At 57.0% G+C, this 18,262-nt stretch overlaps 8 protein-coding genes across 8 annotated transcripts; 4 read left to right on the top strand and 4 right to left on the bottom strand.

Annotated features, from left to right (window-relative positions):
• Nucleotides 1-9: 9 nt before the first annotated feature.
• Nucleotides 10-690, top strand: CHGG_10802 (uncharacterized protein; the record flags this gene model as incomplete). The annotated part of the gene is made up of 1 exon (XM_001226068.1): nt 10-690. One exon carries the CDS (start codon nt 10-12, stop codon nt 688-690), a length of 681 nt encoding a protein of 226 aa, XP_001226069.1.
• Nucleotides 691-1,613: 923 nt separating this feature from the next.
• Nucleotides 1,614-4,295, top strand: CHGG_10801 (uncharacterized protein; the record flags this gene model as incomplete). The annotated part of the gene is made up of 3 exons (XM_001226067.1): nt 1,614-2,380; nt 2,454-3,555; nt 3,609-4,295. The coding sequence occupies 3 exons, from the start codon at nt 1,614-1,616 to the stop codon at nt 4,293-4,295; spliced, it is 2,556 nt and encodes an 851-aa protein (XP_001226068.1).
• Nucleotides 4,296-5,843: 1,548 nt separating this feature from the next.
• Nucleotides 5,844-7,416, bottom strand: CHGG_10800 (uncharacterized protein; the record flags this gene model as incomplete). The annotated part of the gene is made up of 4 exons (XM_001226066.1): nt 5,844-6,106; nt 6,209-6,475; nt 6,552-7,286; nt 7,368-7,416. The coding sequence occupies 4 exons, from the start codon at nt 7,414-7,416 to the stop codon at nt 5,844-5,846; spliced, it is 1,314 nt and encodes a 437-aa protein (XP_001226067.1).
• A 933-nt stretch (nt 7,417-8,349) lies between these two features.
• CHGG_10799 (uncharacterized protein) lies at nt 8,350-9,387 on the bottom strand (the record flags this gene model as incomplete). The annotated part of the gene is made up of 1 exon (XM_001226065.1): nt 8,350-9,387. One exon carries the CDS (start codon nt 9,385-9,387, stop codon nt 8,350-8,352), a length of 1,038 nt encoding a protein of 345 aa, XP_001226066.1.
• Nucleotides 9,388-10,669: 1,282 nt separating this feature from the next.
• CHGG_10798 (uncharacterized protein) lies at nt 10,670-12,416 on the top strand (the record flags this gene model as incomplete). Its single annotated transcript, XM_001226064.1, has 3 exons — nt 10,670-10,747; nt 10,861-12,316; nt 12,412-12,416. The coding sequence occupies 3 exons, from the start codon at nt 10,670-10,672 to the stop codon at nt 12,414-12,416; spliced, it is 1,539 nt and encodes a 512-aa protein (XP_001226065.1).
• Nucleotides 12,417-12,793: 377 nt separating this feature from the next.
• On the bottom strand, nt 12,794-14,796 carry CHGG_10797 (uncharacterized protein; the record flags this gene model as incomplete). Its single annotated transcript, XM_001226063.1, has 3 exons — nt 12,794-12,910; nt 13,047-13,295; nt 13,402-14,796. 3 exons carry the CDS (start codon nt 14,794-14,796, stop codon nt 12,794-12,796), a joined length of 1,761 nt encoding a protein of 586 aa, XP_001226064.1.
• Nucleotides 14,797-15,469: 673 nt separating this feature from the next.
• On the bottom strand, nt 15,470-16,483 carry CHGG_10796 (uncharacterized protein; the record flags this gene model as incomplete). Its single annotated transcript, XM_001226062.1, has 2 exons — nt 15,470-16,222; nt 16,298-16,483. 2 exons carry the CDS (start codon nt 16,481-16,483, stop codon nt 15,470-15,472), a joined length of 939 nt encoding a protein of 312 aa, XP_001226063.1.
• A 383-nt stretch (nt 16,484-16,866) lies between these two features.
• On the top strand, nt 16,867-17,763 carry CHGG_10795 (uncharacterized protein; the record flags this gene model as incomplete). Its single annotated transcript, XM_001226061.1, has 1 exon — nt 16,867-17,763. One exon carries the CDS (start codon nt 16,867-16,869, stop codon nt 17,761-17,763), a length of 897 nt encoding a protein of 298 aa, XP_001226062.1.
• Nucleotides 17,764-18,262: the final 499 nt, after the last annotated feature.

Here is an 18,262-nt window from a genome sequence, read left to right as displayed (position 1 = left end):
AAGTCCCCAATGTACTCACTCTGCGACCCTCCAGTCCCTCGCCAAAACCATCTACTTAACCGCAACCGGCCATCCCCAACGCCAAAGGCCCCGCCTCTTATTCACCGGCCCCTAGCAACGCCGGCAAGACCACGCTGCTGCACTACCTCCGTCATCCGGATCCCACCGCACCTGTCACCCTGTCCACTTCGGGGACCTCAGGAACCGATATATACCTTGACACCAGCGACGGGCGCCGTCTCGCGATCGACGCGGCCGACTTCGGCGGCTTCTGCGACCGCGACCGCCCAGGTGGCATCCGCCAGGTTGCGGCGCGACTATCTTGCTGCGGGCGGCGTCGATGGGGTAGTCTTTGTCGTGGACGCTGCGGATTATGAAGATGGGCTGAAAGAGGCGAGAGGGGAGTTTGAGGAGCTTCTTCGGGTGCTTGGTGAGATTGAAGAAGGGCGAGACTGTGCTGCTGGGAAGCGGATGCCTGTGCTGGTGCTGGGTAACAAAATTGATAAACCTGGTGCGGTGGCGGAGGAGGAGTTGAGAGACTTGCTGGGGGGCCTTTCGAGTCCTGTAGGTGTAGGGAATGAGATGAGCCGAGGGAGAGAAGCCTCACGGCCGGTTAAGCTGTTCATGTGCTCGGTGGTGATGGGGCAGGGCTATAAGGAAGGGTTTGCGTGGCTGGCGAACAATGCTTAAGCGACCGCCGATGTTGTTGAGGACGAGTCGGTAAGTGAAGCCGAACCAAGGACGACCTCCGCATATCGTCCTACGAGAGTGAAGGAGATAAGGAGGTAGGGTGAAGGAGAAGAGGGAGGGGACTCAGGGGAGGGACGCAAACCCTCGAGCCCTCAGTCCGTGGGGGCTTGGGCATGATCTTTCTAACCAAGAGAGTTATATACCACGCACGAACGGGCATGTTCATGCGGTGATGCTTGTTCCGCAACGCAACGGCAACTGGGAGGAAAGGCCTCTGTTCATCTCTGTGTGACCCGTTCTTGGGATCTTCATTGGCATCACCACGGCTTTTTTTACATCTATTTTTCTTCCTAACGGCGCTCTTCGTCTAGATCTGCGTCGCCACGCCACACTAGCTTAATAATAGCAGGACTATGTCTTGGTCAAGGGCCTTCACCTCTGCCGTTTTGTTTGTATTGACAGAAAACAACCACAAAAGTAGCAGCAAAAAAGAGCAGAACTTGGATAGCCCATTGAATGGTTTTGCATTGTAAATTGTCAGTTAACCAAACCAGTCCAGGTTCACCGTGGGTGTAGTAGAAAAGTATTGTAGAGAATGAATAAATAAAAAAAAAAAAAAGGGGGGGGGGGGGAGGGGAGGGTTTCCGTTTTGAACGGGAGCCTCCGGCTAGTAAGTGCTGCGCTCTCCTAATTTGGAGAATCAACGCCGTGCCCGAAGACGAAAGTGGCTTCTTGCATTCTTTATTTATAAAGGAATGGCCGCCCGTCAACCAATCGACCACTTCTGGACTTCGGAAAACCTCCAAACAGTATACTACGGGGAAGAGTGTCGTGGAAAGTCAGACCACTACCCACAGGTGCTCGAGGTCGGGGAAGGGCATGGGCCGAGGCCAACCCAACCGGATGGCTGGGCCTGGAAAAAGATGGACAGGGAGAGGGTGAAGGCTGAATCAGAGTTGCTATGCAAGGTCATGGGGCTCGCGGACCCGGGACCGGACGGACTACCGGCCAAAACCCGGACAGTCGAGGGCCTTGACAAAGCTTTCGATAGCCTGGTCGAGTGGCTCACCTGGGTCGCGAAGGAAAGCACTCCACGGAAGAAGGCGAGCTGCGGCTACAGCTCCCCCTGGTGGACTGTGGAGGTGCAGCAGGCCGCCTGGGAGGCCAGAAGGGCCGAGAGGCTGGCGAAGGAGACCCGGGCAGAGTACTGCTGGGAGGAGCTTAGCGAAAGACTCAAGGACCTTGCTAGAACAACGCGCGAAGCGCGGACTAGGGCTTGGAGGAACAGCCTACAGGAAGCAAGCGAGGCAAAGAAGCCCGATCAGATGTGGAGCTTGGAAAGATGGGCTAGGTTGCGGAGCTTTTTGCCGCCAGAACCACCGAGGCTGCCGGAATTTAAGGACTCTTCCGGACAGGTAACGGCCGAAACGCACGACCAGAAGGCCAGCGCGCTGGCTGAGAGGTTCTTCCCGGACCCACCGGCCAACCTGACGGACGTGGAAGACCAAGCCTTTTTGGGCAGCTGGAACCCGGGCTTCGACGTCGTACAGGCAGTGACGCCGATCGAGATCACGGAGGCGATGGGAAGAGCAAGCCCCTGGAAGGCGCCAGGCGAGGATTTGCTCCCGATGAGCCTTCTGAAGGCGTGCGGAGCACCGTTAGCTGAAGTGCTGGCCCTTCTGGCGACAAGGTGCCTAGAGCTAGGATGATTCCCGAGCCGTTTCAAGAGGGCGAAGACTGTAGTACTACCGAAACCAGGAAAGGCTCCGCCCGGCGTATCAGACCCCGGGGGGATACAGGCCCATTGCTCTGTTGCCAACCCTGGGGAAGGTAATAGAGTCAGTGGTCGCCAGGAAGGTCACTCAAGCGGCAGAAGTCAACGGCCTCCTACCAGATGAACAAATGGGGAACAGGGCACACCGCTCTACAGAGCTGGCTGTCCGGCTAGTAGTAGCTCAGGTCCAGGAGGCGTGGAGACAGAAGGGTGCGGCATCCCTATTGCAACTGGACATCTCAGGAGCCTTTGACACGGTCAACCATACCCGACTGCTAGCAACTTTGCGAGAAATGGGCTTCCCGAGGTGGCTGGTCCTCTGGACGAGAGATTGGTTGACCGGTCGAGAGGCCACCCTTCTTTTCGACGGCAAGACGGCGGCGCCGACGGCAATTCGGGCAGGGGTCCCCCAAGGCTCACCCCTTTCCCCTGTTCTCTTCATCCTCTACATTTCCTCATTATACAAGCAGCTAAAAGACGAGCACCCTCACTTGGCTATAACAGGGTTTGCGGATGACACCAACCTTCTAGTATTTGGTCGAAACCCCGAAGCCAATGTCCGGCAACTAGAGGCGGCGTGGGAAACGTGTATACGATGGGCGGACAGTCGGGGGATGAAGTTCGCCCCGGAAAAGAGCGAACTGATCCATTTCAACAAAGGGCGACGGCAGTGGACCGAACAAGTAAACCTTGCCAACCCAAGGGGAGGCACCAGCCCCGTTAAACCAGAAGGGTCTGCCAGGTTCCTGGGAGTCTGGTTGGACTGGAAACTCAACTGGAAGGCCCACCTGGTGGCGGTGGAGAAGAAGCTGAGGACCCAGAGCTATGCCCTGTCGAGGATCGTGGCAAAGACATGGGGGATGGGGCTAGCCAAAGCGCGAGAAGTGTACACAAAGTGCATCCGGTCGGGCGCTGGCCTATGGCGCATCATCGTTTCACATCCCCACGGATGTGGGAGAGCGAGCCGGCAAAGAAAGGGCATCACCAAGGCCCTCGGAGAAGGCCCAGAACAAGAGCTTGCGGATTGTGGGCGGGAGCCTTTAAGTCTACCCCCATTCCGCAACCTCGAGACGGAGACATGGGTTGCCACCGTTTGGACCTATATCTCAACAAACGGCTTGCGGACTTTGAGACCAGACTCCAGCGAACCGACCTAGACGACAGTCAAAGCGGCAAGAAGACGGCGGGGAGCGTTGTCCTCACCGCCTGCCGCAAGATACAGCAGAGACTTAGCTCGAGGAGGGGCAACAGGGGCCGACCGCGAACCTTGGGACCTCAAGGGCCTACGGCGGTGGAGAGAGCCGCGGGCACGGTCATGCGCTGGACGGGGGGAACCGTTGATACGAACAGGGTAGTAGAAGAGGCTTGGAAAGCCAGGTGGTTAAAGGAACGGGATGGCAGGGCAATCACCAGGCCGGCGGACGACTTTGACCATCAGCAGGAGACGCTATTCCGGAACGAAACCCTAAGGAGGCACGACGGTCTCAACAAGGCGAAGAGCTCACTGCTGATTCAAATCCGGACGGGAGCAATAGGCTTACGGGACTTCTTGTTTACACGGGGAGTCCCGGAGGTTCTGACTCCTGTCTGCGAGTGTGGCGAGGGACGAGAGACTGCCGAACACCTGGTAGTGTGGTGTTTGGCCCCACCGTTGACTCGAAGATGGGAGAGAACTGGAATTCGGACACGACGGGACTTTTACTCTGTTCTACACGGCATCAATCCCACGACTGCACGGCTCGCGAGGAGAGTTCTCGACTGGCTGGTGGACTCGGGGAAGCTGCCGATGTACAACTTAGCCAGGAGGCTCGAGCTGGAAGCGGCGGTCTGAAGCGCCCTCGTTCGGAGGCCAGGAGGCCTCCTCTCTTTGTATATGTGGGCTCACTAAAACGCATCGCTCCTTGATTGTTGGTATGGGTTTTTCACCCGGCCCGGGAGGGCACGGTTTTCCTGTACACTAAATAGCAGAGGGTCCGGCACGCCCTAGGGCATAGCGGAGTATGAATAATAATATTATAAAGGAATCCTCCTTACTTTGTACGCACAGACTGGAGCGAGCACTGACAGGGACGGAAAGTTAGGGGGGAGGGGGGGGGAGGCCTGGCAGGGCGAACCTTGACACGAATGGCCAGGTATTTGAAACTTTCGTTAGGGTACATGTACTCGAGCGGGAAACTGCCATTCACATCCGTAGACCCGTGACCATACAGACAGGAAATATACTTCATCCAGGTATATCTAACACGTTTCAAGTTTGTAGCCATTTTCCAAGTTTCAGCTTGACGTGTCGGGAATATGGAAACCCCATGCCTGCGTGGTCAAGTTCGGTAGACTTGCCAACAGCAACACCATTAGTGGTCTCGGGTCTGCCTTTTGGAGGGCTTCCAAAATGCTGCCTTCTAGACGCACAAGTCCCGTTATGCGAATGGCGTCCCAGATCAAATCGAAGTCGTCGTCTGAGAGGGTGAGACGGCCGCGGTCGTGAACGAGCCCAAGAGGCCAATCTTGAATGTTGAGTTCGTGTACTCCATCCGCGATCCGTTTGTTGCCGAACACGGTGCGGAGAAACTTCCACAGCGACGAGATGGAATGTTGTTCGCCATCGTACAGCCATGTTGAGTAGATCCGACCGCTCACGACGGCGTACCATTGGCGAGAAAGAAGGGAAAGGCGGCAAAGCATCTTGACACCGCCCACCCCCGTCGCTTACGTGGTTAATGACCATCTCAAGCAATTCGGGGGGTAGGCGGGGAGGCTCCATCATTTTTGTTTTTGCCTTGGATGACTCGAAAGCCGCCGAGTTGTTGCGTATCAGCCATGGGTGACGTTCAAGTTGATGGTGTTTGGTGCCTGACACTGATGTTGCCTGGAGTGGAAGAATAGGAGAAACTAGACCGGAGAATGCGGGGACACCCAAATCCGTTCGAGGCGCTTGCACAGCTAGGCACCAATCCGACGTCGGGCCATCCGTAGCCGAATTCACGCTGTGGATTAACATCCATGCTTGCCAGGCACATCATCCATACTATTTTCTTTTTGGAAACAACATCACTTAAAAGAGCCCTCCTGAAATGGCAACCAGGTCCATTTGACGTTATAGGCTGGTAGGAAAAGCCTCCTAGCTGAAACGGCCATCGTCGGGAGCTTATCCGCGGACTAATAGGTGAAGACTGCAATTATAGATGGTGTTAGACGGGTACCTTGGTAGGTAAGGACCACGGCAAAAGGGGCTACGCATATATATTTTACGTGACTTTCAAGTACAGTCTGCCGTCAATATATCCACTCATATGTACCACCCACAGTCCACGTGCCTTTTCCAACGAGTATTTGCCCACCACCAACCCTCAACCCCAAACAGCCACCGCCCCCCACCCCCTCAAGCCGTCGGCGAAAGGATATAGATCTCCCCCTCCGCACTATTGTCGCTGCCCACGAACAGGCCCCGCCCCGCCGGATCCCACGCGGCGGCCGTCAGGCGGAAGCAGTTGCTCTGGGTCAGGCCGTTGGCCGTGCAGCCGCCCGGGTTGGGGGCGCTGAAGATGTCCTTGTAGCCTGTCTGGCTGTCGGCGGGCGCCACGGGGTCGTAGCTGCCGTCGGCGAGCTTTTGGAAGGGGATTTGCACGACTTTGAAGCCAGTGGCTGTTTGAAGGGGGGAGAGGGGGGGTGGTGTTAGTGAAGGTTTTGTTGGGGGTTGGGTTCAAGTGGGAGCTGAAGGGGAATATGAAAAAAGGCTTCACTCACGAGGCTGGCGGTCCCACGAGCCGTGGAAGGCGACGTACATGTTTTTGGCGTCGGTGTCGAACGTGTTCCAGATCGGGGCCGAGTGCGCCTGGAACGAGAGGCGCGGCGGCGTCGCCTGGCCGTTGCATGACGCGTCGTTGAACGAGCTGCTAGGCGATAGCACAAAGTTGCTGCCCGTCTTGAGCCCGCTGAAGCTCGACGGGTCCCACACCGCAAAGCAGGTCGGGTAGCCGTACCAGACATTGCGCGTCGTGAGGGGGTTGCCGACTGGAAGAGGGAGGGTTAGTTTCAATTCCTGGGATCTTGTTTGTTTCGTTGTCATGTCTGCAACGGCGGCACTCACGGTTGTTAAGCTCCTCGGCCGGGTTGTTTTGGTGGATGTCGCGGTTCTGCCCGTTTTCGCTACGCCTAAAGTCATCGCCGCTGTTCTCGACGCCCCAGAACACACCGCTCGGATCGGCCGTGAAGCCGATGGTGTTGCGCAGTCCGTAGCCATACACCTCACCGTCTGTGTTGTAGTTGAAGCCGCTGGTAGGCGCCTTGTCCGTGTCAAAGATCTTGATGATGGCCCGCCCTGTTTCCTTCTGCGCTGCGGCCATGTCGAGGTTGGCGTTGCTGCCGACTTGCACGAGGAGCAGGTTGGGTTGCTGGGGCACCACGGCGAGCGTCCGTGTGAAGTGGATGCCCGAGGAGATGCCCTTGATGACCGTCTTCTGGTTGCTGACGGTACGGGTAGCTACGTTGTAGTCCCAGCTGTACGCCGCCGTCTCACCGCTGGCATACAGCTTCTTGCCGTCGGGCGATAGGGCGAGTCCGTGATTGAGCTGGCCACCCGATATCAGCATGTTGGTGCTGTTGAGGCAGCCATCGGCGCCAAAGGTGTGCACGGAGATGCCCTTGGTCGCCTGAGCTACTAGGAGGTTGCCCGCTGGATCCCAGATGACCGTCCGGACCTGCTTCAGCCCACCGGCAAGCTTCATGGCAGACCATCCTGACGCTACTGTGTACTGGTACCGGAAGTTGCTAACGCCGCTACAGGACTTTGGCAGCGGGAGCTTTGGGATCTGGGCATCGGTACCTGTCGTTTAGTTCTCATTAGCCTGACCTCCCCTTGGCCACGATAGAGACGAGCTCGTAGTCGAGCGTAAATTGGACTGACCTGCAGCGAACAGAGCCGCTACGGCGACGGCGGTCTCGAATAGACGCATTGTTGATCTTCTACCTTTTTGCTGGAGGTGCTGTTACTGCGAGCAAGATGTATGTAATTTCTACTGGTCTAAATCAGGAGACGGGAGACTCTCCAGGGGCAGAGTCCATGTTTTTTCTTGGCTTCTACTACTTCTATAGTTGTACAATTCCATGGGCGATGTTCGAATGCCCCTGGAGTGCTATCGGCAACCTCCCTGCATCCCAATTTCCACGTGAACATTGTTGTTACTCTACCGCGTGGTAAAGCTTGGGTCCTTTTTGATGCTGCCATGGGTCTTGGCCAACCACCTTGGCAGGTTGAAATCCCCAATATCGCCCATGATAGCCTATTCGGCAGATTAGCTCCCGAAAGCTTGTAAGGGACCACGGCAGTTCCCTCTTGCGAAGCTTCTCCAACTTCCATGAACCGCGGGGCGCGTGCAGAGACATGCCTATTGGCTGCGGACCAAGCCGATGGTTATATTAACGTACATTTCTCCGTCATTTCTCGAGAGATCTCCATGCCGTTGTAAACATACGTCAGGACTCTCCCGGACAACAATGGTTAGGCCCCGAAATCATCGCCCACCTCTTGGTTACATTGGCTTCGTCCCCTCCGTCCTAAAATGGAACCCGAAGGTGTGATACGAGTCTAACGGGAACATGATACGTTAATGCTTGTTTTTACGGTTGTGACCTTTTGTACAGCGGCCCTCTTCGCCCTTAAATCAAGAGCCGGAACCCATAAGTCAATCCCCGGTGATTACGTTGACCTCTTATGGACCCGCCAACCTGGCTAAAGATAATTAGACACCCCATACCGTTTCCGTGTTGCCGATCGGATGTGAATAGGTTGATGGTGCCGGCGCAGTGGACTGGACTCGAGGGAAATAGACATGTAGATAGAAGTGATTATAAACAAGTTCGGTCTGGTACCATACAGCCTGCCTGAACTACGGGCCGCCATTCCCAGGTGACCAGAGTAACCCGGCGCTGTACTTCTTGGTACATCTTCTTTCGAGATTCTTTTGCATTTGTTCCACCAGGCGGGAGACCTCCTCTTTGACCACGCTCGAGACGTGACCCTGAATCTCGCGGACCATGCCGGTCTGGGAAACCCCAAGCTTGTCCTCGATTGTTTGTTCAACCTGCCGGGCCACCGCCGCGGCTATCTCCCCGGCCTTCGGCCCGGAGTCGTTCTTGCTAGGTGCATGGTTACATGCACACGTTCCGTGACTTCTTGGAGTAAAGGCCTGTTCGCACATAACATCGAGCCGCCTGACCCGCTCAAGTCGAACTGTGGTGAGCAGCCGAACAAAATCAGCGAGGCTCTCCATATTGTCGGCGCGGGCGCCCAACATCAGAGTGAGCCGAATGACTACCGAGAACAACTCAAACGTCAAGTCCTCGACCTGCTTTCTGTGCTCCGGAGCAACCCCCTCTGCCATGTCAGTCACGGCATCCTGGTAGCCGACGCAGCGTACACCGTACCGAAGGAGGTGTTTGACGAGGTCGAGAATATCGCTCGTCACCCATACTCCGGGCCGTGACGCTAGCCGTAGTTCTTTGGGTGCTGCAGCATCGGCCGAGTCCTTATCCCTGGCAGGAGCGAGAGGGATCTCTTCGAGTTGCTGGTACCTTTGCCTCCGCTGCGTGAGCTCCATGGCCATGCGGTCGCTCCTGGCCAAAAATTCCATCGGGTCCTGATTGCCTTGCTCGTCCCAAGGGGGCCTCCACCGATCCATGTGATATTTCGGGACGACACGGAATGCGGAGTTCAGTATTCGGCGAGACCATGGTGGCTCTTCCTCGTATCTGTTATACATAGTCTCGAAGTCCTTGAATGCCAACCGGAAAGGAAACGAGGGCGACGCAGGAACCCGCGCACTTTCCTCAAGATCGTGGCGGAGATGCTTGCGAACTTGGTCGAGGCATTGGTTGATCAAGGACGGCAACCGGAGGAGGATGACGTTGATTCCGGACCAGAACATGGCTTTATGCAAGAAGTCACCGTGACGCAGCTTCCTCCGCTCCTTTCTCGGTTCCACCTGTTGGCATATCCGTGACAATCGAGCTCCGTGTCTGAAACAGATGTATCCATGGCGAGCAAAATGGTAAAGTTGAGCCTCGATAGTGGGTGAATGCTGCGATACTCAATCGCCTCTTTTGGGGAGAAGGTGAGAGGGAAATCAAGACGAGGCTAGGAGCTGAGATGAGAAAGAGGGGAATTAATTGCTCCGTTGGAGCCATACCAGACCCCTGAAGACAGTTGCCGAAGGGACAAGGACCTCAACCAACCCGATCGCCGCCATCGCAAGGCTCTGATGACGGTGTGCATTATCGTGTTACAATATCACTCACGGGCATACCCGCTGCAGCTCGAGCGGCAAAGCAGCGAATCACACCCCAGAGCCCCAAACTAGATGCAGAAATGGGGAGAGAGAGACATGATTAATTCGACAGGCCAGTGCTGATGTGGTTAGACAAGAACAAGACAGCCCCTGTCACTCAATTACAGAGCTCACCACCCTGGAACTGAGCAGTTTGCCGTCTCGTGTCGACTGTAGTAAAGGGTTGGAACTTATTACACGTGCTGTCAGCGATGAGACCACCGCCAAACCACAACCCCTCACCTCCTTTTCCATTTCCTCAGCTTCTCACCAAGCTATGTCCCCGCTCTAGCTGAGACTCGGATCAGATCCGAAACCGAATGGCCGAACCATTTCTCCCACCAACAACGCGAGGCAAGGGCTTCGCTGGAAAATGCAAATTGTGGTAACAATTAAACTTTAAGCATTCGACTTGTCGATGGCTGTTCAGCGGGAAACTCTAACAAATGGCTAAGAGGCTCAGAATCAACAGAGGCGGAGTTTGGAGGGAAAAGGAACTGAATGTTGAATGTAAAAAAAGAGATCATGAGATCATGAAACCGACCACACCTTGGAAACACACACACACACACACACACAGACACACACACAGTCGCTTGCGCATCATGTTGGGTGGGCTTGAATTACGAGCCCAGCCCTAACCCTTATTGTTTATCGCTAGTTACCTATAGTTACTTAGCTCATACATTCTCACAAAAGTGGGCTTTTGCCCCCATGTCAACCGTCTCTTTTTCCCCAGGCTTGCCAAGGCCAGCTTCCTTCCACTTCCCAAGCCCCACCATTTCGCACGGGGCAATTGACAACTTTAACCATCAACATTTATCACACACTAAGCCACCCATATCCAACCTTCTGTTGGCCTCGTTACTGTGATTCCTTCGTCATGGTTTTACAAGATCTCGGCCGCCGCATCAATGCGGCCGTCAACGACCTAACGCGCGCCCCTAATCTCGATGAAAAGGTAGGCTCCCATCTTTTACCCTTTAGCTAGATGTGGCAACATTAGCAACTGGTTCCTCGAGAGCAACAAGGCCGTTGATGCAGGATTGCTAACCTTACTTGCACGCCTTCCAGACCTTCGATTCCATGCTGAAGACAATATGCTCCGCCCTCCTCGAAGCCGATGTCAACGTGCGCTTGGTCGGCCAGTTGCGCAAATCGATCCGCTCGACCGTCAACTTCAAAGACCTCCCACCCGCCGTGAACAAGAAGCGCCTCATCCAGAAAGCCGTCTATGACGAACTCGTCAGCCTCGTCGACCCGCACGCCGAGCCCTTCAAACCCAAGAAGGGCAAGTCCAACGTCATTATGTTCGTCGGTCTGCAGGGCGCCGGAAAGACCACGACATGTACCAAGCTCGCCAGGCACTACCAGTCGCGTGGCTTCCGCGCCTGTCTCGTGTGCGCCGACACTTTCCGTGCCGGTGCCTTTGACCAACTGAAACAGAACGCAACCAAGGCCAAGATCCCGTACTACGGCAGCCTGACGGAAACGGACCCCACCGTGGTGGCCCGGGAGGGTGTCGAGAAGTTCAAGAAGGAGCGGTTCGAGATCATCATCGTCGACACGTCGGGTCGCCACAGACAGGAAAGCGCGCTCTTCCAGGAGATGACGGATATCCAGACGGCCATCAAGCCGGACGAGACCATCATGGTGCTGGACGCCTCGATAGGTCAGCAGGCCGAAGCCCAGGCAAAGGCCTTCAAGGAGGCCGCCGACTTCGGCGCCATCATCATCACCAAGACGGACGGCCACGCGGCGGGCGGTGGTGCCATCTCGGCGGTCGCGGCAACCCATACCCCCATCGTCTTCATCGGCACGGGCGAGCACATGTTCGACTTTGAGCGGTTCGTGCCGCGCAGCTTCATCAGCAAGCTGCTCGGCATGGGTGACATGGCCGGGCTGGTGGAGCACGTACAGAGCCTGAAGCTGGACCAAAAAGAAACCATCAAGCACATCAGCGAGGGCGTCTTCACGGTGCGCGACCTGCGCGACCAGCTCCAGAACATCATGAAGATGGGCCCGCTCTCCAAGATGGCCAGCATGATCCCGGGCATGGGCAACATGCTGCAGGGGATGGACGACGACGAGGGGTCCCTCAAGCTCAAGCGCATGATCTACATCTGCGACAGCATGACGGACAAGGAGCTGGACAGCGACGGCAAGCTGTTCACGGAGCAGCCCACGCGCATGACGCGCGTCGCTCGGGGCTCGGGCACCACCGTCCGCGAGGTCGAGGACCTGCTCACCCAGCAGCGCATGATGGCCGGCATGGCCAAGAAGATGGGCGGCAACATCAAGAATATGCAGCGCGCACAGAGCGCCATGGCCGGCGGGAACAAGGCCCAGCAGCTTGCGGCCATGCAGAAGCGGTTGCAGAGCATGGGTGGCGCGGCGGGTCGCGGCGGCGGCGGCGGCATGCCGGATATGGGCGCCCTCATGAATATGTTTGGGGGTGGAGGTGGTGGTGCACCGGGGATGGGGGGCGGGGATATGAAATCTATGATGAAGCAAATGAGCGATATGCTGGGTGGGATGGGTGGAATGGGCGGAATGGGTGGACCGAGTGGTGGGCGTGGTGGGCGGAGGTAGTGGTAGGGGGGTGTGTTGAATGTGAATGTTTAGGTTGAGGGGGGTGCATTGCATTGTTTCTGGCGTCAGGGTAAACCAAGGGTACGGGCTGGATTGTTGATGATTAATACCAATATCACTTTTTGCGCCCGCGCCTTGGTCTGGAGAGAGCGTGTTTGGAGAGCATTTTGGGAAGCGATAATTTGGGAAATAGTCGTGGGTATCTTTGTATTGTGACCAAAAAGAACCGATCCAAACGTGGAATGCAGATAATCTTGACACTGCTGCTCAACCCTCAAGGCCCAGACATGGCTTATTATGAAACATATGCTGGTACAGATATCTCACAAGTTCCCCACAAGTTGTCAGGTTGTTAGGTTGTCGTGCAGAACACACTCATCCCCCATCCCAACTGGCTAACCCGTCATGGCTATGGTTATGGCAGCAAGAACGGATGTGCTTCGGTGTTGAGCACATACTTGTCGAGGCTGATCAGATCTGGCGGCGAGAAGATGAGATAGAAGTACTTGAGCGTCTCCGCAATCCAAAAACTCTGTGCAGTCCAGTTAGTTCAGTGTGCCAGGTTAACACCCTACCGCCCACTCACTCGTCCACACAAAACAAGACAAGACCAGACCAGCCAACCAAGAAGAAAAAAAAAGAAAAAAGAAAAAAAAAGGCCCACTCACCTCCATATAATCCTCCAACGGCACCGTCCCCCCCCTTTCCACATCCACCGTGACATCCAACACCGCCGCGCTCCCCGTCTCGGTCGCCGTCGCCCGCGCCACCGCGCGAAACATATCCCACGCCGCCTCGCGCCACTCCGCCCCGCCGGTGATCCGCCACAGATAAAACACACTCTCGATCGCCTCCGGCCGCAGAATGTACCGCGGGTCCTTGGCCGTCGTGAACCCCCGCGGCAGGTGCGGCTTGTACTCGGGTCGGCGGGATGTTTCGGCGGTCCAGCGCGCTTCGTCCCAGGCGCAGGGCGGGTTTGGGTCTTTCGGTTTGTCTTTAGTGGTGGCGGGGGGGGCAGGGCACCGTGTTGAGGCGCTCGGGCATCAGGCCGGTGGGGAAGGCGCGGTAGGCGTAGACGCAGCCGCGGGTGAGGCGGGCGCCGACGGCGACGTCGTCTTCGGTGGCGAAGAGCCGGCCGGCGAGGGCGAAGGTGCCGCCGATGAAGCAGGCAAGGTGCTCGGTTTCGGGGTCCAGGTGGGCGATCAGGTCGGCGTCGACGTTGACGTTGCCCGGGAGGAGGATGTCGGGCGTGGGCGTGTCGGTGGGTGGCAGCATGGGCCGGAAGAACAGGTGCCGCTTGGCCGCGTCCATGAAGCCGCGCGTGAGGAAGGGGAGCTGCGGGCCGCCGACGCCGCCGAGGAGCGCGTGCAGTTTGGGGAAGTACTCGTATAGGGAGTCGGCGCAGCCGCCGAGGGTGAAGGTGGCGCCGGTGGTGACGTCCTGGCGGGACATGGACACGAACATGGGGAAGAGTCCTGGGAGTGCCGTCTGGTTCTGCCCGCGGAAGAAGAGGTCCACGATGCCCGTGATGGCGTCGTAGTACTTGGGGTCGCCCGTGATCTGGCTCAGCCGCGTCATCTCCAGCGTCAGCGTCCCCGGCGACGCCGACACCACGGCGTTCTCGACCCACAGGCCCACCCCCTCGGCGGCGGCCGCGACGTTGATGTTATCAACGGGCATCCGGTTCTCCGTGTCGAACCCGGCGTAGATCAGATCGCCTAGCTCGACCGCCTTCTCCAGCAGCACCGCGCGGCCGGAGAGGTCGTAGGCGGCCATCAACCCGCCGAGGTAGCGGATGTTGGTCTCGAAGATGTTGACCTGCGGAGTAGACGAGTTGCCAAAGTCAATCTCGGCCACGGCGGCCACGGCCTCGTCGAACTCGTCCCTCAGCCCCATCATCCACAGCGTGTCGAGCGAATCCACCAGCGTGGCGGCCCAGCCCGAGAACTGGTCCCGGCCGGCCTTGGACAGCGGCAGCAGCGCGTCCTGCTTCCAGGCATAGCGGCGGTAGCTATCCCAGCACTTGCGGGTGAGGTCGCGCACGGCCTCGCGGCGGGCCTCGCGCGTCTGCCGCTCCTCGGCCGTCTCCTTGCCGAAGCGGTGCTGGATCCGCGGCCGCCGGGGGCCCCGCCCGGGCGCGTGTCTCGGCAGCTGCACGGGGCGTTCCCGCGGCGGGTGGCGCGGCGCGATGCGGCCCCAGTCGATGGTGCTCTTGACAACGTTGATGGGGTACATCGGCGGTCCCGCGTTCATGTGCTGCTCGAGGAGGGCTACTTCGTCTGGAGGCGCGGGCCGGGTGAGGAAGTAGAGGACGGTCAGGCAGAGTGCCAATGCCACGGCGGCGTTTCTGATCCGTTGGCTTGTGAGGCGTGACCGTGGCCGGAGCTGGCGCCCGAGGTGTTGATGTAGAAGGGCCATTGGGATGAATCTGGACGGGGGATTGAGGAGGTTGAGAGAATTGAGGATCAATGTATTGTCCGGGAGGAACGCATTGATAAAATGGGGCGAGGCTTAATCCTCGTGGAGCGAATGTCGTGCGAGAAACTGAATTGAGGCCAGCTCCAGCATCGCGCAATGTGAGTTGTGAAGTTCAAGTGAGTGTAGATTGGAGTGGAAAGGTGGCAGCGCCAAGAATTGTCTACCAACGAAATTAATTAGTGAGCGGAAGACCCCGCTCCCCCTGGCACCTTCAATGGTACAGTCGGTCCCTTAAAGTCGAATCTTGGGCCCGGGGATTTGTTTACATGAAAGTGGTAGCTTTAAAAATGGGGATGCGTTTCTTTTTCGTCTGGGCCCTTATCTAGCTTATTATTCCGGGTCGGGCAAGGTCTGGTCAAAAAAGGGATTGAAGACTCTGTGCCTTGTAAACAAATACCCGGAAATTGGATGGAGCAGGTTGAATAAACGAAAACGATATTGAAGGGAAGTAGAAGAAAGTAAACTGCCCAACCTGAGCAAAGGACATTACTGAAGAAAAATAAATTACCTACCTAAGGAACGTACAGGTTTCAGTCCCGCTCTACTATAGGTACCTAGCCACGCATTGCCAAAGTACATGTAGCAATAGAAACGGATTGTTTCCCCTCCTAGTTCAATTTCCATTATTTCCATACCCCGCGAACACATGCTTTTCCATGAATTCAGATGCAACCAAAGGGTCCTTCTCCAATTTAAGCCAGTTATAGACCCTAGGATCTGGCCCATACTTGTTTGGGCCCCGGCCGGAGGCGCACTTGACCAACTCATCGGGAATCACAACTTGGTCCCAAACCCAATGGCTCCCAATACCCCATTCGATTACCGCCTTGCTCAAGCCGTGCGGCTCTCCACTTCTCTCCTCCCTTAGATCGTACCGGTCGATGGCTGCGTAGCCGGGATGGGGCGTCGACCAAGATCTGCTGAAGTCGATGATCTTTCCGTTGAGATAATTGAAAACGTTGGTGTCCCGAACCATAATCCCTAACTCGTGGAGCGCTTTCAGATCCGCCCACATCTGTGAGATCTGCTCCGCAGCGAAAGGGTGTCCACCCTTAACCAGATCCTTAACGATTGCGCGAACCGGGAGGTTACAGTCCTTTTCGGTGCGTTCCCGAAGATCGTCCCGGTCATCCTCGGTCCCGGTAATAAATCTGGTGATCTCGAGTTCCTGGGCGTGTGTGAGAAGCAGGTAGCCGTGAGACCGGACAGCGAGGTGTTCTTGGTTCTCCTCCTTCAGCCGGCCGTACGCGCGGCACTCGCAGTTGAATGGGTCGAAGTAATCGGCATAGAAGCCTGGCGAAGAGAGGTCCCAAACAAGATGACCCGCCAGATCGTCTCTCAAGTAATCGGTCTCGCAGAACATGAACTGTATCAGAAGTTGGGTATTAGTTGGTTGCTGGCCAGGGTTGCAGGCACGGAGGATGCTCCGGGTGCCGCTCACCATTTTTAACGCGTAGGTCTTCCCTCTGATTTTAACCTCCCACACGCGGCCATCCTGGCCCGGGTTACCAAGTTCGTTTACAAGCTGAATAACCGCGTGGGCGGTACAAGTAAAGGGCGCCAGCTTGGGGCCCGGAATTTGTGGAAGGGGCTTCGGTGGGCTTTCCGAAGGGCCGGAGAGAGACATTGTCTTGGATATGGGGACGGTACTAAACTAGGTGAGATAGGTAAGTAAGGCTGGTAAGTTGAGTCGTCACAAGACTGGACTGTAACCAAGCGTGCATTCGAAAAGTGTGCAGTGGGCGGTGTGGTCGGGTGTTTTAAACGTCAAAGTTGGAAAAATATTATTATCATTCAGTCCTCTGGACGAAAGACTGGTTGACGGGCCGCGAGGCCACCCTCCTTTTTGACGGCAAGGCAGCGGCACCGACGGCAGTTCGGGCAGGGGTCCCCCAAGGCTCACCCCTTTCCCCTGTCCTCTTCATCCTCTACATTTCCTCACTATACAAGCAGCTAAAAGACGAACACCCTCACTTGGCTATAGCGGGGTTTGCGGACGACACCAACCTCATGGTATTTGGTCGTAACCCCGAGGCTAACGTCCGGCAACTAGAGGCGGCGTGGGAAACGTGTCTACGATGGGCCGACAGTCGGGGGATGAAGTTTGCCCCGGAAAAGAGCGAGCTCATCCATTTCAACAAGGGACGACGGCAGTGGACAAACGAGCTAAACCTCACTAACCCAGGGGGGGGCACCAGCCCCGTCAGGCCGACGGAGTCTGCCAGGTTCCTGGGAGTCTGGCTGGACCGGAAGCTCAACTGGAAAGCCCACCTTGCGGCGGTGGAAAAGAAAATGAAGACCCAGAGCTACGCACTGTCGAGGATAGCGGCGAAAACGTGGGGACCAGGGCTAGCCAAAGCGCGAGAAGTGTACACAAAGTGCATCCGGTCAGCGCTGGCCTACGGCGCATCGTCGTTTCACATCCCCGCGGACGTGGAAGGCGAGCCGGTAAAGAAAGGCATCACCGGGGCCCTCGGGAAGGTCCAGAACAAGAGCTTGCGGATTGTGGCGGGAGCCTTCAAAGCCACTCCCATTCGCAACCTCGAGACGGAGACGTGGGTGCCACCGTTAGACCTGTATTTCAACAAACGGCTTGCAGACTTTGAAATCAGACTCCAGCGAACCGACCTGGACGACGGCCAGGGCGGCAAGAGGACCGCAGGGGGCATCATTCTCACTGCCTGTCGCAAGATACAGCAGAGGCTCCGTCCCGAGGAGCGGCAACAGGGGCCGGCCGCGAACCGTGGGACTGCAAGAGCCCACGGCAGTGGAGAAAGCCGCGAGCACGATCGCGCGCTGGACGGGGGGAGCCGCAGACACGGACAGTGTGGTAGAGGACGCCTGGAGAGCGAGGTGGCTGAAGGAACGAGACGGCAGAGCAGTCATCAGACCGGCGGACGACCTTGACCATCAGCGGGAGACGCTGTTTCGGGACGAAACCCTAAGACGACACGACGGCCTGAGCAAGGCGAAGAGCTCTCTGCTGGTCCAGATCCGGACAGGGGCAGTAGGCCTACGGGACTTTCTGTTTACACGGGGAGTCCCAGAGGTCCTAACGCCCGCCTGCCAGTGCGGCGAGGGACGGGAGACTGCCGAACACCTGGTGGTGTGGTGTTTGGCTCCACCGCTGAACTCGAAGATGGGAGAGAACTGATATTCGAACGCGACGGGACTTTTACTCTGTTCTACACGGTATTGATCCTACATCGGCACGGCTCGCGGGGAGGGTCCTGGAATGGCTAATGGACTCAGGGAGGCTGATGATGTTCAGTTTGGCCAGGAGGCTTGAGCTGGAAGCGGCGGCCTAGCACGCATCTCCCTCGGAGGCCAGGAGGCCTCCTCTCTTTGTATACGCCGGGCTCACGCACATGTACTTTCCTTAACTGTCGGTATGGGGTTTTCAATC

The sequence above is a fragment of the Chaetomium globosum genome, genomic scaffold (genome assembly GCF_000143365.1).
Source record: "Chaetomium globosum CBS 148.51 scaffold_8 genomic scaffold, whole genome shotgun sequence".
Classification (NCBI taxonomy): Eukaryota; Fungi; Ascomycota; class Sordariomycetes; order Sordariales; family Chaetomiaceae; genus Chaetomium; species Chaetomium globosum.
The sequence above is the reverse complement of the archived record's forward strand: the minus strand, read 5'-3'. Positions and strand labels throughout refer to the sequence as shown.